Below are 17,386 nucleotides of genomic sequence, written 5' to 3' on the forward strand. Positions count from 1 at the left end.
GCCACATCTGTTCTCAATTAAGAAATCACTTAAATAGGACCTGCCTGACAAAGTGGAGTAGACCAAAAGATCCTCAAAAGCCAGAGTTGATGCCACGGTCCAAGGAAATTCAGGAGCAAATCAGACACATCTCTCAGTCTCGAAAAGGTTATAAAGCATTTCTAAAGCTGTGGGACTCCAGCCAACAATAAGAGCCATTATCCACAAATGGCGAAAGGACGGAACAGTTTTGAACCTTCCAAGGAGTGACCGGCCGACCTAAATTACCCTAAGAGCACATTGATGACTCATCCAGGAGGTCACAAAAGACCCCAGAACAACACCTAAAGAACTGCAGGCCTCACTTGCCTCAGTTAAGGTCAGTGTCACAACTCCACCATAAGAAAGACGGAAAAAAATGGCCTGCATGGCAGAGTTTTAATATGAAAAGCACCGCGGAGCAAAAGGAACATCAAGTCTCAATTTTACCAGAAAACATCTTGATGATCCTCAAGATTTTTGGGAAAATACTCTGTGGACTGATGAGACAAAAGTTAAACTTTTTGGAAGGTGTGTGTCCCGTTACATCTGACATAAAAGTAACACAGCATTTCAGAAAAGGAACATCATACCAAGAGTAAAATTTGGTGGTGGTAGTGTGATGGTCTGGGGCTGTTTTGCTGCCTCAGGACCTGAAGACTTGCTGTGGTACACAGAGAATTCTGCGGTCTATCAAAACATCTTGAAGGAGAATGTCCGGCCACCTGTTCATGACCTCAAAGTAAAGCGCACTTGGGTTCTGCAGCAGGACGATGACCCAAAACGCACCAGCCAGTCCACTTATGAACGGCTGAATTTAAGAAACTACATTTTGTGTTTACTTGTGTTATGTTTGTCTAATATTTAAATTTGTTTGATAATCCTAAATATTTAAGTGTGACAAACATGCAAAAAAACAGGAAATCTGGAACGGGAAAATACTTTTTCATATCACTGTATGTATGCATCTTAACTAAATACATTTAGGGTCTTCACATGGGGAGATATGCTAGCTGGCCTAATAACAGTATAACAGTTTTAATAATGTAACAGCTTTCCATGACTGTTTGAAGCTATATTAGTAATGTTTCTTGCAATTCCTCATTTGTCTAAATCTCTTCTTGCTGTTACTCAAGTTCAAAGCAAATATTAATTTGAGAATAATTTTTCCCTGCACTGATAAACTAAATCTTGTGGTTCACCCACCTGCCAAATCTCAAGAGCCCTACAGGTACCGGTCAAAGCTAAGAGTGAACCATACTTTTTGAATCTACTCTTGGCTACATACAGTAACTGAAAGAGAGTTAAACAAATCAGTGTGAAAAAGCATCTTTAGTGGAATGCTATGTGGCAATGCTAATCAACGAGGTAAACACAGCAGATCTTTTTCAAGCACTAACACAACACGTTATGGTGGTGTTTGGTGATGAATTTAGCAATATGTATCATCTTAGGATCAACATGTTTCAAATTATTACAAAAGGTGGCAGCTGGTGCACAATCATGGTAAAACCTTACAAACATTATTTTTGTGACCTTTACAATTTACTGTTTGTAATCTGAGACAATGATCTAAATGGCTTGGAAAGAAAGTGACTGGACTTCTTAATTACTTGAAGACGTTTCACATCTTATCTGAGAAGCTTCTTCAGTTCTAAAACTAACTTGATCTCGTGCCTCACAACACGCCGCAAGGTGCGAAAAAAGGTCACTATCAGCAGAGGCTTCGGTTGAAACCATTGTGAGGCCTTGCCTTTCCCTATTATCTGACCCACTGAGATCACCTGATGCAAGAGCTAAGTGGAGGGTGAGGCGCCTGGGAAGGGAACACAGAACTGCATAGTAAGTGGCAGACAGTTGGTGTCGTAAGCCATCCCCTCTTTACAAAGATGGTCATTCATCTATGCCCACTGTGAATGACCAGTGGACCTGAAGAAGCTTCTCAGATCAGAGGTTAAAAGTCTTAAAGAAACTTAAAGAAGTCCAGATGATTTCTTTCCAAGCTCCTCACCTGGATCACCTGGATGACTGAGAACCTACACAGACAATTTGAGACAGTGTTACTTTACTGAAATTCACACACTACACTAGTAGATACATAGTATAATGTATATACTATTAAAGTATAAATAGTAAAAATGGAAGTAGCGAAATTAAGACACAGAATATTTATGTAATTTTTTTTCATGCACCAATTGTACAGATCTTAGGATGTTACAGAGTATGGATGTATTTTTATGTATAACTCACACACTAGTGTATTTTCTGTTTATTTCTTAAAGACTCTCTTCCTACTTCCTACCTCTCTATATTTTTAAATTCATGCTGACTGGCCAGGACAAATTCATCTCTTCCTCTCTTCCATGTTAAACACATCTTCAGTTGAATTTGTTGGCAGTTTCATATTTTTTAAAATTTGCTTTGTCTCTGTCTGGACTCTACACCTACTGAGCCTCCCTAATCTTTTCCAAAGCAGGTGCTCTGACTAATCTAAGTAAACATCTTAAATATAAAAGTTTCACATGTATTTTTTTAAAAAAAAGTAAAACACTGTATGACACTTTTCATTACAAAAAGCAACCTGTACCCATCAATTACCTGATGTTTTTCGTAGCAAGTATATGGATATTTTAAAACATTATGACCTATTCTGCTTGGTTAAGGTTTTCACTGTGAAGCACCATAAAAATGGGATAAATGGAAGAACTGTATGGATCTATAAGTCCCCACAACTAGAGTCATGCTTCTCAAATTTAAGAATCACAGTGTTGTAGCACCAGCAATGAAGATGTGTTTTCCTTGTTCAATGTTTATTGTTCCAGCAAGGTGAGTAGAGACCTTGCTTGAATCAAACTGCAGTGAAACTCAGACGAGCAATATTTCCAGTTTAGGCCTCTTCATATGGCAGATGATACTGTTCTTCCCTCTTATTACACCGTTTGGCTACAATTGCCAAATACAGTACCACAAGAATAAGCCAGTAGCAGGCGTAGAGTATCGTCCCTGCTATCAATAAGGCTTTCTCAGTCTCACTGAATGGCTCCTGTGTTTCACAGTAAACTGTATATGCCACACCTCCAAGCAGCACCATAGCCCAAACTGTAACTGGCACCGCTCCAATGAAGTTGACCACAATCTTCCTGCGGCCTGATGTGCCCCATCCAGCCTTGTTTATGGTAAGCAAGGCAAATATTTTGGCAGGAAGAAGGCTGGACATGTAGAGAAGTGAGTAAAGTGACATGAAGATCATGACCAGACTGCCACGCAAAAAACAGGCGTAGGTCGCCTTCACCATCCCAACCAACTGGACTGTCAATAAGAAGAGCAGGATATTCCACAGCCGTCCACGATAGAAGAGATGGATGACTGTAGCAACCAAGAAGAACGGGAAGAAGCCAGTGACCATGGATTCATAAGTCATCCAGAGGCTGTGTTTATGGAACCACAAGGCATTGTAGAGCCATTCACGAAAGTAAGACTTGCTCCATCGAGTCTGCTGGTTGAGCCAACGCAGATACTGGGTTGGTGTCTCAGTCTGACACTGTGATCGAGCTGTGAATTTTGTCTTGTACCCAAAGCTAAGCACCCGATTGGTGAGGTGGCGGTCATCTCCAAAGCTGCACTTGGAGCCTAAAAAGGTCTGATGGTACCATGGCTCCAAGAAGTGCTGTAGCAAGGAGTTCCTGTACATCCCGAGAGGGCCACTGATACACTGGACACAGCCAAAGTAGGACTGGCACGCACGCTCAATGTTGAAGGCCATCCAGTAGCGCACACTGCTTAAGAAGGAGATCCATGAGTCGTACTTGTTGAGTATCTGGAAGATAGGAAAGTGCATAAGAATATATTAAGATTGAAAGAAAGGAAAATCACAGTCAGGTTTCATTGTATCTTAACAGTTACTGAAAGCTAAGATTTTTCCATCAACTTTTCCTTTTTTTTTTTCAGGTTTAGAGAATATTGTCTTGAAACTCTCCAAGGAGCCTTCACCTTTTTTTGTCCCAGATATAAATAGAATAAAATAGACACATTTTCAGGACCTAGATGACATTTCAAATGTAGTTTTATACATTTTTGCATTGTAGTTTTTTTCTGTGAGGATTTTACATTTGAGTATTTCAAATGTGCAAAAATATGCATGGTTAGCCCACTTTTCTGAGTTAGATACAGCTCATTTCTGTATCTAACTCATTAAATTGCTAATTAATCTATCTACCTCATTAAACTCCTTTACTTTAATTAATGTAAAACTTTATGTTATTCAAGGTTGTGGCTGTAGCTGGGCTGGTTATGCTCCCTGCTCTGTTTCTCATGTCTCTCTTTGGCTGTCAGCAATATATGAGGTTAACCCGCTATAGGTAGGCTGCATGTCTGTTCACCTGATTCTGTCAGCTTAAATAATTAGCGTTATGACAGCTGATAATTCACCTAAATGTAGCTCACTGAACTGTCTACTTGTAAAATTGCCTGATTTGAGCAGCAGCTAGTGTGGGACTTTTGTTCAGAGTTGTCCTATGGACTTGGGCTGCCATAGGAGGTGCAGACCTGCCATTGCCTTTACGGAGAGATTGTTGAGCAATGGATTGTGGGTGGAACTGGCATTACAGTGTCCTTAGTGTCCTTATTTGAGGCCTGACTGAGCACTTGGTTTTTGGGCTGAGTGTCCATAGCTGTCAAGTTCAGCTTTGTGAATACTAATTATCTTGTTCAATCCTCTTCGTTGCTGGAATTGGCTACAGGAAGATGAGCTAGTAACAGTGTGGATTCCCCTTTGGCATTTCCTTTATTGTACAGCACTTTGGATGTGAAGCTGATGTTACGTGCTTTTCTTTTTATCTCCTTTCGTTATGTCCCCCAGCTCTGGTAAGTCTATTCCAGCCTCTCTTGCTTTTTATTTATTGATTGATTGACTGATTTTTGAGCACACCATGAGACCAATTTGCATTTCAAGTAGAGCCTTCAAGCTTCACAATATAGCCATGGTCTTCCGACAACAAGGGAAAGCATCGTCTCATGATGCAAATGTTGTTATAACTTCAGTCTGGATACGACCACTTGCTAGGCTAGCTATAATTTCAGTTTTTCGTTGAAGTGCCCAGAACGGTTCTTTGTGAATGACGGCCACTGTTGTGTTAATAGCCATGCCAAGGACAAAGAAAATGGATTGTCTGTCTTTGAATGATTTAACAAGGCCTTGTCTTGCAGTGAAAGCCATCCGGCAGTTAGTTGTAGGGCTGCTTGCCAAATCACAATATCTCCTATTTTTACACGTGTTCAATGTAAAAAGATAACTGTATGACTGAGAAGGATTTAGAGCTGTCTATGACATTTCCAATTGTTGTGATATTTTAAAGTACACTAGAAGGCAAAGTGACAATCGGTGACAAAGGGAAGCCCTGTCCAACAACACCCACCGCTATGGAGCCGCTACTCCTCCACATTGAAAGGAGCCAGTTGAGGTGGTTTGGGCATAAGCGAGCATATTAGCAATCTGAAGTTTGCCCTGTACTTTGATGCAAAAATGAACTGCATACTCACAGACACAGCGTAATAAAGAAGATAAAAGCCATTTTGATGCATAAAGGGTTCAGTATTCTGTGACTCTGATATTTAGATATTGAGTTTAATCAATAACAAGAGAGGAAATTCAAGTTGACTTTCTCATTACACTTTTCCTCTGCAGTGCTGTTTTACCTGCACGTCTCCACCAACCCCTCCCACCATTGGATCTTCCTCAAGGATCTTGAGCATTTCTATGGTACATGCTGGATCTAAAACTGTGTCTGAATCACACACCTGGAGAAATAAAAGACGACATAAAAAACAAAAGGTGAGGCCTAGTGGGGGTTAAACACGGGCTCAGACAATTACAACCAGCAGTCTAAGACCCCAGGTGTTGCCAAACACAGGCTGGTATTGATTGTAAAATCCAAGAGAAAAATGAGAGGCTGCTGACAAACATCCCAGCTGGTTCTCTGTAATTTCAATGCACCTGGGTCAGCTGTGGACTCGACCTTTACCCTCAGCAAGGACAAAGGCGTGCAACAGTTGGCCATGAAGAAGGAACTCAATATCCAGCATTAACCCACAGGTCTGGATGCAGACCCGGAAAGTCTTTCCATAAGCAGTTAAATAACAACAACAACAGTTTCAACAGTCTTGCTTGACTATTACTTGTGTAAAGTAGTTAGGATTTCATTCTTGTTTTACATTACATTGCAAGTCCTTCACAGATGGTGAAGATTTTCATTCTTCTAATAAACAGATGGTTTATTTTTACTATGAAAAAAATCACAAGTAATGTTACTGTCATGTTAAATACAAAAGAGGTCATTTTTGGGTGTGCAGGATTTTATACTGCTGACAACGCATTTCACAGTGTTGATGTAAGAAAAGTCATGCGTTATAATTGGTGGGGGAATCCGGCTGTGGGTAAACAGGAAAGAAGGGGGCTATAAAACATAGTTTGTAACCTGGTCTGGTCCTATTTTTAAAATAACGTAGTTTTATTTGACAGAAGGATCAATTTAAATCAGGGTTTGTGAAGTTTTTAAAATAGCACTGGACCGAATCTGCCGTCGGGCTCTGAGCAAAAGCCTACTGTGCAATTAGGAGGTGGCCAACCTGCTGAAATCACAGAGGACCCAAAGAAAAAGAGAGTTCTATTCCAAGGATCTGGTATGGAAACTCGTGTTCCACTAACACAAGGCCTATTAAGGTAGATGAAAACTCTCTTAGGAAGATGCAAGAGTCCGATTATTAAGATATGTGATTGACATCTTGTTCCTCTGAGCGACCACCTTTTCCTGTATGAAACCAGGCTGAAATTCTGACTGTGGTATCCTTGGGCTCTGGACTGCAGGTCAGAATTACACTGTCAGCACTAGTAGGCTTTGAAATAAAAAGAAATCTTGTGTACTCTATTTCACTGTGAGTGTGGTTTTTCTAATGGCCACATAGAACTTATGTACTTCTTGCTCTAAGGCAGTATTTTGCCCAGTTTTTAACATTAGTGTGTTAGCATTAGCATGTAGTTCAGAAGAAACAGCTAGCACAGGTAGACATAAGTGCAGGTTTTAAATGGCATCTGTTATCAAACATGGTTCTCTGGCATTCAAAAATGGATGTATTGGAGAGCAACTTGGGTTTAGTATCTGGCATACAGGCTGGACAGCCAGGGATTGAACTGCCAGTCTTCTGATTAGTAGATGGCCTGCTCTAACTCCTGAGCTACAGCCATCCCGTTTTACATTACCGTGGTTAGTAGCTAAGTGGTCAGAATGACTATACAAACTATGCAGATCATAACAAGTGGTCAGGATGAATATTCAGATTATACATCAGGTCAGCCTAAATTGTTCAAATGAATTCTTTGCCATTGCAAATGTACATATATGTGATGGTGTCTGTGTAGCCCTTACCTGCACGTAGTCCACACTGTCCCCCAGCGCTTTGAAGGCAGTGTACATCACCTCCCTTTTACCTCCCCACTCCTGCATAATGCAAGAATAGCGGCAACCTCTGACCATCCTTGACACCTGTGCCATCTCTTCCATGTGCGCTGTGCTTTCCCCCCCACCTCCACTACCGTCCCTGTGATAGTTCCCCTTCCACACCATGCTGCCAGCCTGGTCCGCTCCTCCCATCACTTCATGGAAAATGTCCATCATGTAGCGATCCTCGGGTCTATTTCCATCCACAACCAGCACCACCTTCAAGCCTGGAAAAGAGATTCGGCAGATGCTGTGGAGACACTTCCTTAGGTAGTCTGGGTCCTCTTGGTAAGCTGCGATGCAGAGGGCCACGGAACGCCGGAGGTGTTGAGGTCGGGCAGGACTCCTCATCCGCCGATGCTCCAAGAATGCAAAGAGGCTCTGGAGAAAGAGGTGGAGGGAGAGGAAGGCACCATATAGGCCAAAGGACAGGTGGTGCTGCTCAGTGTGGATAAACTGGTAGCCTTCACAATGAAGAAGGGAAAAAAAATCAGTAAATACGATCATACATTTTAATTATCATATACTTTTTGTGTTTGTGATTGAAATGAACCTGTAACATAGGCCAACAGAATGGTGAAGAGGACCACCGCAGCAAAAAGGGTGGTGACCACAATGTTCAGCGCATTCCTGTAGCAAGAGGGCATCTGAAGATGGAGCAGGAAGTGAGGCAGAGGGGTCCACAACAGATGTCAACATGAGAACAAGGGAGTGAGTGGAGATGGGTTTAGGAAAAGAGGGAACAATTTGTGGAGGGAAAAAGAGGTCAAGAAGAGAGAAAAAAACCTCACGTGTGTAATCTTAATTTGTTGTCATATGGAAGTAATGAAACAAGACATGCTTTGAAAAAGCACAAACTTTATTCTGAGAGTCACTTAGACTCAACATGAATTTATACAATTGCCATTTTCTTTGTGTGTTTTTCAAAATAGTTGAGCACCTTGAGGCAACTGCTGTTGTGATTTGGCGCCATATAAATAAAATGCAACTGAACTGAGCTACAAACATCTCAGAAACAGCAAAAGCTACTAAAACAACTAAATCCCCCATTCTGCCATTAGAACCTCTGGTGCTCCTTTCTTCCACATCTCCAGGTTAGGGCTAGGGTTAACTTACTGCACAGGAGAGACTGGTTTATTCTTTACATTATTACATTCAGCTCTGTTGGACAAGCAGATTTATACACTTTTTTGAATGGATTCACAGATTTACATCATGGCATCATGCATTCTGCCCGCAGACTACATCAGGAGAATCTGTTTTATCGGCGCTCCTGACCGAAAGGAAAATTTTGCAAATAGAGGTGTTGGATCACATGACATCACAAAACATTTATATTCTTAATCACTGTTTTCATGAGTCATTTAGTCATTTACACAACAATTTAGTGTTTCTAGTAGCTCTAATTTGTCTGAAATATCTCCTCTCTCCTTTTCACTTTGGCATTTCTTTCCCCTTGTGCTCAGTGTGCTTACAGCAGTCTGAATCGTGAAATAAATCAACATATGAAAAATATACAAAAAAGACTAAACAGATTCAAACTACAAATTAAATCAATTGAAGTCAATTAGATAGAAATGATATAAACCATTGCAGCACAGTACCTTTAATACCTATGACATGCTCTAATTGCTGTAATAAAATATCGTCAACAGTGTCGAATGCTACACTGAAGTCGAATAGGACAAGCACAGAGATGAGTCCACTGTCAGAGGGCTTAAGAAGATCATTTGTAACCTTCACTAAAGCTGTTTCTGTGCTGTGATGAGCTCTGAAACCTGACTGAAACTCTTCAAATAAATGATCCCTCTGCAGATGATAAGCTGGAAGTTTTAAAACTACTCTTTCAATAATTAAATGAAGGTTGGAGATTAGCTAAGACGGCTGGGTCAGGTGATGGCTTTTATATTGAATCCTTAAACTTAATTACAGCACTTTTAGAAAGACATTTACTCTGATAAAATGTTTCCCCATTGCTGTATAATCCATTATTGTAAATGTAAAGTTATTAGTAAATGGTCAGATGAAAGATGGTTTTTGGGGAATACTGTTAAATGTTCAGTTTCTATGTCATATGTCAGAACAAGATCTAAGTGGGATTAAAGTGGTGTGTGGACGCTTTCACATTTTGTGAGAAGCCAACTGAGTCGAGTCTAGTTTAATCTATCATTTTCAGTATTTACACAAATGTTGAAATCACCCGCAACAATTATTTTATCTGAACTAAGCACTAAATGTGATAAAAAGCCCAAGAAACCAGATAGAAACTCTTAATAAGGATCAGGCAGACGATATATAACAACAAATAAAACAGCTTTTTGAGTTTTCCAATTAGAGTGGACAAGGTTAAGAGTCAGGCTATCAAATGAGTTAAAACTCTGTGTCTATGGTTAATAAGCTGGAATGGGACATTGTTGTTATTCTGCACCCTCAGACTGTGCTTCGAGGATTCTGACAGTTAGTTTATCATGAGGACGTTGATTTATTTCAACATATTCAACCTGCTGTAACCAGGTTTCTGTAAGGCAGAGTAAATCAATATGTTAGCCAATTATTAAATGGTTTACTAACAGGGACTCAGGGGAGAGAGACTAATTGTTTAATAATCCACATTTAACAGTTTTACTCTTTGATGTAGTTGTGGATATTATATTGTTCTTTCTGTTTATTTTTTAATATTTAAATACTACTGTTACTGCCCATCACCCCTCCCAGGATATGGGCTGCCAAAGGTAGCCCTCCAGAGATTTCTGTCCTGCTTTTCTGTTCGGAGGGGGAGGTGTCAGGCATGATGGAAAGAGAGAAACTGCAGAGAGCCATGTAAGACCGCAGCTCTGCTTCCTCGTCCCAACTCTGGATAGTCACGTTTTAGAGGGGGTTAATAAATTTGTCCAGATTTCTAGAAATGACAGCTGCTCCATCCAAAGTGGGATGGATGCCGTCTCTTCTAATAAGACCAGATTTTCCCCAGAAAGTTTCCTAATTATCTATAAAGCCCATTTCATTTTTTGGACACTGCTCAGACAACCAGGAATTTAAGGAGAACATGCGGCTAAACATGTCACTCTTGGTTTGGTTTAACCACAAAGATGTCTGAAAGACTTCTCAAAGCTAGCTACTTAGAAGCTGAATCCAAAAAGCAATACACCATCGCAGACACATTAATATGACCTGCCTGCAAAGTCATTGCAAATGAGATGCTCAGCCCTGACCCAGTTAAAGAAACAGCCAAAGTTCTTCTATCAGATATGAGAGAGGGACTTTCAACTGATGAGGTGATGAGTCCGCTTTTGAATGAACTGAAAACATGCTAACCATAACTTTCTTTTAAATAGCAGTTTAATTATTTACATTTAGCTATGTGCTGCTTTCAGCTAACCATTAAATCGATTTATCACTGACGTATTAGTAATCAGTGTTGGGTGTTAAAAAGTAATATCACATATTGCATTAGTTCTTAATTCTAGTAATTTGTTGTTTGATGTAGTTACTTTTCAAATAAAGAAAAACAACAAAAGAAATATCTTACGTGCATTTGCAATTTCTTTGTCTTCCTATGACTCCTTGGCATGAAGCTTGGCAGCATGACATCCTCAATACCACATCACAGCCACAACAATTTATCATAGCAACACTAACAAAGCTATATAGAGAAATCCCCAGAATGTCAGTCACACACACTCTCTCTCACACTCACACACACCTTTTGACTAGTTGTTTCTGTACACATTAGCACATCCTTTTTTCTTTTTTTTTACAAAAACCAAATATGCAAGAATGATGATGGCTGAATGATTCAAATGCTAAATGCAATGCTTAAAAAAATGCAAATGCTAAAATGACAGAAAATCTATTCAAGTTCTGGTGATGCAGATGCACAACAAAATGTGTTTCAACTGTAAAAACTGCCAATAGACTACAATTGCAATATTACGAGTATTTTACAACCTACTGACTCAACCAATGTCTACAATAAAAGCAGGTGGTATCCACAGCACTGGTCTTTAACGCTTTCACACATAGTGGTCACTACAGTGGACAGCTATTCAAAGGCTGTTTTCTTGTATTTGTGTCAGTGTTGATGGTATACTTGCACATAAACCACTACATTGGACACTGATGTGTCACTCAATACCAAATTCATAAGTCAAAACACATGTTGTCCACCTAAGTGGACATGTAAAAAACTCTTTGAAAAGTACATGTTTAAAAAAAATGAAGTTCAAAAATCTTTTTTTCATACCTAAAGATGAATAAAAATACTTAAGAAAGAAATCCTGATTGAGGTTGTCATAATTCATGCATGAACTGGTTAAAGAAGAGTAACAGGCGGCAGGAAGGAAGTATGCTGAGCTTTTGGGAACAGAACCACTGGTAGCTCTAGCAACTAATGGCAGCGAAATCTGATGAGTGGATAGAGACAGAGTTTTATTTGGACTGTTACCTTCAAAACAGGGTTCTAGTTCAAATTCGGGGATCTAGTGATCCCAATGTTGCAGATTTGAGTGGGTAAATGGAGCAAGCGGCTAAAAAGATCAGGCAACATTTGAAAAATCATCCGAATCTTCTCACTGTCAGTAAATACTGCTAAATCAGTGCTAAAACTATTGTGACACCTGACCCAAGCTAAAGTCTGGGCAGAGTCCTGGCAGAGAAGACATGACATCAGGATCAGTGGGACCACTTTCCTTAAAGCCACATATACAGATAGATAAAGTTATTATCCACCTTTGCCCCCAGCCATAAGCCACCTCAGTGGGACCTTCCAGATAAATTAGACCATCTCAGTAAAGACGAGCATGTCAGCATTTGTTTATGATGACTATCATGTTGGATGCAGTCACACTTTAGACATGTACATCACTGAAGACCTACATATCAGCCTCAAAACCTCTGAAGTGAAAGACTATCTTCAAGATCTGCTGAACCATGAGTGGATTTCAGAGTCCCGGTCACCCTACTCATCCCCAGTTGCCTGTATTAGAAAAAAGTCAGGTGAACTGAGATTGTGCTGAGATTTCAGGGGACTCAACAGAACGTCAGTACAGAGGCACAGAATTAAAAAATTTCCAGAATTCAAGATAGGCTAGATTCCCTTGACAGCCGCTTCTGGTTTTCTGCTCTTGATCAGGGCAAAGCATATCAACAGGGGTTCCTGGACCCTAAAGGTTGCCCCCTCACAGCCTTCATCACACCTTGGGGCAGCAAAACTGCATATTTAGGCCTTGAGCCTCAGCAGAGTTTCAATGAAGCATGGAGGACTAATTAAGAGGGCTATTTGGAAGACAACCTAGTCCACTCTCCTTCATTTGATACTCATGTCGAACACATCAGAGATACCAAAAACATGGTGGCAAACTCAGATCACAGAAGTGTGATGTCTTCGAGAAGAAACTGGGTTTCCTCAGTCAGATGGTGCTAGAAAAAGGATAGCTGAGGACCCAGCTGAAATAGCTCCTGTCCAAGCTCTCAGAGAATGCAAAGAGATGTGGACCATTTTGTAATGCATGCTGACCCTCACCCTGCCCCACCCTGAGCCTGGTTCTGTTGGAGGTTTCTTCCTGTTAAAAGGGAGTTTTTCCTTTTAACTGTCACCAAAGCACTGGTTCAAAGGGGGTCATATGATCTGTTTTCTTTGTATTATTGTCGAGTCTTTACCTCACAATATAAAGAACTTTGTGGCAACTGTTATTGTGTTTTGGTGCTATATAAATTAAATTTAATTCAATTGAAATTAATTGAATTTATCTAAAGAAGCAGATTGGAAAGACTCGCTGTCAAACATAGTGCCTGCCTACAACTACACTTGGAAGGAGGCTACTGGGTTTTCCACATACTATTTGCTGTTTGGCCACACTCCTCGGCTTTCTGTAGATGTCTTGTTCAACTTGCCTTCACAGGACCAGCAAGCAAGCTATGAGAAGTATGTGACAAAATGGCACTCTCAAATGAAGGAGGCTTATGAGATTGCACCTATTACAGCTCAAAAAGAAGCTTGGCAATCTCAAAGAGAGAAGTCCAGAGAAGCTTTGGTCATACTGGGGGGATGCAGTGTATGTGGTAGTGAGTCAAAAAGCCCTAGCATCCCAGTTTATGAGTTCAAACCACAAAAGGAGGAAAGAGTGACACAATACACAGGAACCTGTTCCATCAATGTACCAGCCTGCCCGTGGAAAAACCATACAGATGGGAACAAAACAAATAAAGAGAAGCCTGAGACAAAAGGAAGGAGAAGCTCAACAACGTATTAAGTTTTAATATTTGTTTAAGTATTAAGATGGGAGCTATTTGCCCCCAGGGGCTGTGAGGTCTTGATGGCCTGTAGATATACATAGAAGGTGTGAGAGACAGTTATAAGAAACTGATGCAGATTGAAGACACTAAGATGAACAGAAGTGCATTAATGTGTAAACAAAGATAAGTGTGGTAGAGTGTTGGATAAATATTGAGTCTGGTTACAGGAGAAAAGTCATAGTAATGTGATAAACTTGTTTATCGATCTAGACAGGAAAAATAATGTATACCTGGCAAAGACAACTGATGATTAATTGGTACTGTGGGTTTTATTTGGTGAACGTAACACAGTGTGGAAAATGTTTTATTGAACAGTTAAATGCAGTGTTTACAACCATAATTGTTACTCGGGGACAGGCACTAGTAGTGGAAAGAAATGTAATGAAAAAGAAAACATGTTAACAGAGTTTTATTATTAATTAGTTCAGGGTGTGGCACCCCATGTTTTAAGCATTAATAACAAGTTTCAACATTTTTCTTGATGTTGTTTTAATATGTTTGTTGTGAAAATAGTTCATCATAGTACAGAGTGAAAAAATTAATTTGCCCTCATCTGGCATTAAGGCAATACTGGGTTGCGTCAGTCAATGGGACTTGTGCCTCAGACAAATGAATGACTGTCAAAGTAATCGCTTACTAAAGTAATCCAAGCCAGTCATGGTTATGGTAGCTGACAGTAACACAGAACTGCTATTGTGTTGTACTTATGAGAAGTCGTGCTCATTGTAAAAAATAATCATGTGATCATTAAATGCCTCAGAGACTTCATCAATAACCAACGCCTCGTGGTGGCGCTGTGTGGCAGACAGGATGAGGACCAAAACACAGGACTCAAAAAAAAGGAGTGAACTAAAGGAGGCAGCTTTGTTGCTGAAATAACGATATTTAAACATAGAAGCTCTGATAACCAAAAACTCAAAAACAAGGAACCAGAAGTAAACAACTAGGGGGAACAACGAGGAATAAACTGGGGTACCAAGGATCACACAGGAAAACACACAGCACATGGGACGACACGACAATAAGCAAAGGAACACAGAGGACTTAAATACACAGAGGATAACAGGAGGGAACACAGCCGGACGTAAACAGACACAATGTGTCAGGGAGGAAGCAAAGCTGAATACACTGAACACGCAACAAGGGACTATCAAAATAAAGCAGGAAACACACACAACTCAGATTCAAGACACCCAAGCTTAACACAGTGTCTAGGGAGACACGAGTAAACACAGGAGAAGATAAACACTGAGTGAGGGAGAACTAAGAACATTATGAACCTAAGAATCACAATAATTATTAAAAAACAAACAGCATCATGACTACAAAACACTGGGTGTGAATTTGTTGTGCCTAAAATACTCTGAAATGTTCGTCTTAGACATCTGTCTCAAGTCAATTAAAGCTTGCTAATGTGCTACTGTTACAGCTACCATCATATAACATAGCACACCAAATAAGGTTGTAGCAAAGAACGATTTATTTCCTATTTGTAATAGGAAGAACATTTTCATTCTTGCATGAACGTTCCACTGTCTTAGGCATTTTAGATTTACTTAAGTTCTTACTGTATGCACTGAGACTCTCTAATAATGGCAGGCATTGTGCAAAAAGGACCAACACATTAGGGAGGTCCAACACAGCAGTGATGCTGTGGAAAATCAAACAGTACAAGGTTTTTCATTGGAGACACCAGAAGCTTCAAATGGGTACTCTTTGGCTATTTTTTCAGATAGTTGCTGTCTTCTTCCACACAGGGAAAATGTTGCATATGCTAGGAGCTAACACAAGGACACAATAACAATGTTATGTTCAGACTGATTCACATTGATTTTTTTAGTTTTCAGTGTAATTTTAAAGCAGAGTAAGCTGAGCAATTCAAGCTAAGTGCCGGGCAGAAATCTCTACCATACACTGTAAACATTCAACACACATGCCTGAACACTATCCTACAATGTAACTATTGATTAATACGGTTTTTCTAACTTTTCATTCCGTTTTTGTCTCTATTCAACCTTCATTTAGTTAATCTTTAGAACTGCATACCAAATCTGAAGAGGTATCCAAAACTGAAGCCTAAGCATAGTCTATTTAATGAGCTTTTGTAAGATAAACCCACATTTTAATGTAGTTATGTTACAGAAATAAGAAATGACTGATTTTGCTATCCTGAGGGCAAGTGAAAAACATTTTAAAGACCTTACCTTCCTGAACCAGTGCCCCCTCTGTATTTTCCAGTTTTCAGTCCGTCAAGCCAGGACATCCAGCCCTCTCCTCTCCTTTGCACACAACTTTCCTTGTTCTCTCCCCCTCCTTCCTCCAGCTCACACTACATCTTTATTCCAGCTTGCTTGCTTAATTCACATCCAAAAATACACCAGGCTGCTTTGACCACCACACTCCAACCAGCGTGCCTGTAAGTCACCCTCCTCCTTCGATCTTCCAGGAGTTTCCCAGGGGATGAGGTCCCCAACCTGAGATGTGATCAGAGGTGCTCAGCCAGCAGCTGACGTTGGTGCAGTCTCTGTCGGTGTTAAGCAGCAGTTATTCTGCCGTCTGTGTGTTGCTCTCCATCCTATGGACATGGTCAGAGCAAAGTGAAGATGCCTGAGATTCAAAGCAAAAGGTTCCGTCTCTGCCTTAGTTTTGACGTCTTCTTTGTCGGGGGATTTCTCTAGCTTCTCTTCTCTCTTCTGCAGTCTCTGCTCAATTTTGCACCTACTGTTTTCAGCAGAGCTGAAAGCGTCCTCCTTTATCACTCTGTCCAAGCTGGTCGACTGAGAGCCCAACACTGCTGAGCGGCTCCTTCACCACCTGCTCCCCTCCCCTCCCTGGGCATCCTAACCAGCACCCGATCTCTCTGCAATGCAGCCAGCAGTCTTTAACAAGTCTGGGTGCTCCTTTCACTTCTCTACCTTACTCAAGGCAGCCCTTATGGGCTTATTCATCTTCCCTCCCTCTCTTTTCCTCTCCTCTTTGAGGCTGAGTTGCTGACACGCTTATACCTGGACAAACTGCAGCATGCACTGGAGAATCGATAGATGGCTGGCAAAGCACAGCGATCTAAACACAGCCATGTAAACACATTTCACTATCCATGCCAGGTAACATAATATACTAAACTTGTACACTTTATCTTTCTCTATGACACATAGTGAGATGTAGTAGTTATTGTAATAGAAGTCGCATGACTTTAGCCAGGGGCGCGTAAGGGAAGAAAAGTGATGACGAGGGGCCCTAGAAAACAGTAAAATAGTCAATTAGTCTTTTCTTTTAAAAGAAAATTATTAACCTATCACCATAAAATAATGTCTGACTCACAAGGATACTTGTGAACTTGATTATTTTATAGCATTAGTTTTGTTTTGCTATTGGCAACAAAAAATAAAATCCAATCAGCCTCTGACCCCGCCTCCCCCTCCTTCTTACACGATTTGGTTTGGTCCAGGTGCACGCGCTCCGGACTGACGCTGAGCGGTAAGATTGGAGGATAGCTCTGTGCAAAGTTACAAGTTAGATTCAAAGAACAAAAGAGAGACAGGTGGAGATTAAACTCATAGAGAAGTCCACATGAAGGAAAC

The 17,386-nt window shown here is 40.5% G+C and overlaps 1 protein-coding gene across 1 annotated transcript; it reads right to left on the reverse strand.

Annotated features, from left to right (window-relative positions):
* Positions 1 to 944: 944 nt before the first annotated feature.
* Positions 945 to 8,158, reverse strand: has3 (hyaluronan synthase 3). The gene is made up of 4 exons (XM_086299756.1): positions 8,065 to 8,158; positions 7,440 to 7,975; positions 5,713 to 5,814; positions 945 to 3,835 (listed from the first exon to the last, which is right to left on the reverse strand). Exons 1-4 carry the CDS (start codon positions 8,156 to 8,158, stop codon positions 2,906 to 2,908), a joined length of 1,662 nt encoding a protein of 553 aa, XP_086155882.1. The 3' UTR covers positions 945 to 2,905.
* Positions 8,159 to 17,386: the final 9,228 nt, after the last annotated feature.

Source organism: Aulonocara sp. 'chitande type north' Nkhata Bay, linkage group LG7, assembly GCF_057382095.1.
Source record: "Aulonocara sp. 'chitande type north' Nkhata Bay isolate Kocher_YH1m ecotype deep benthic linkage group LG7, A_spYH_male_GT1.1, whole genome shotgun sequence".
Taxonomy (NCBI): Eukaryota; Metazoa; Chordata; class Actinopteri; order Cichliformes; family Cichlidae; genus Aulonocara; species Aulonocara sp. 'chitande type north' Nkhata Bay.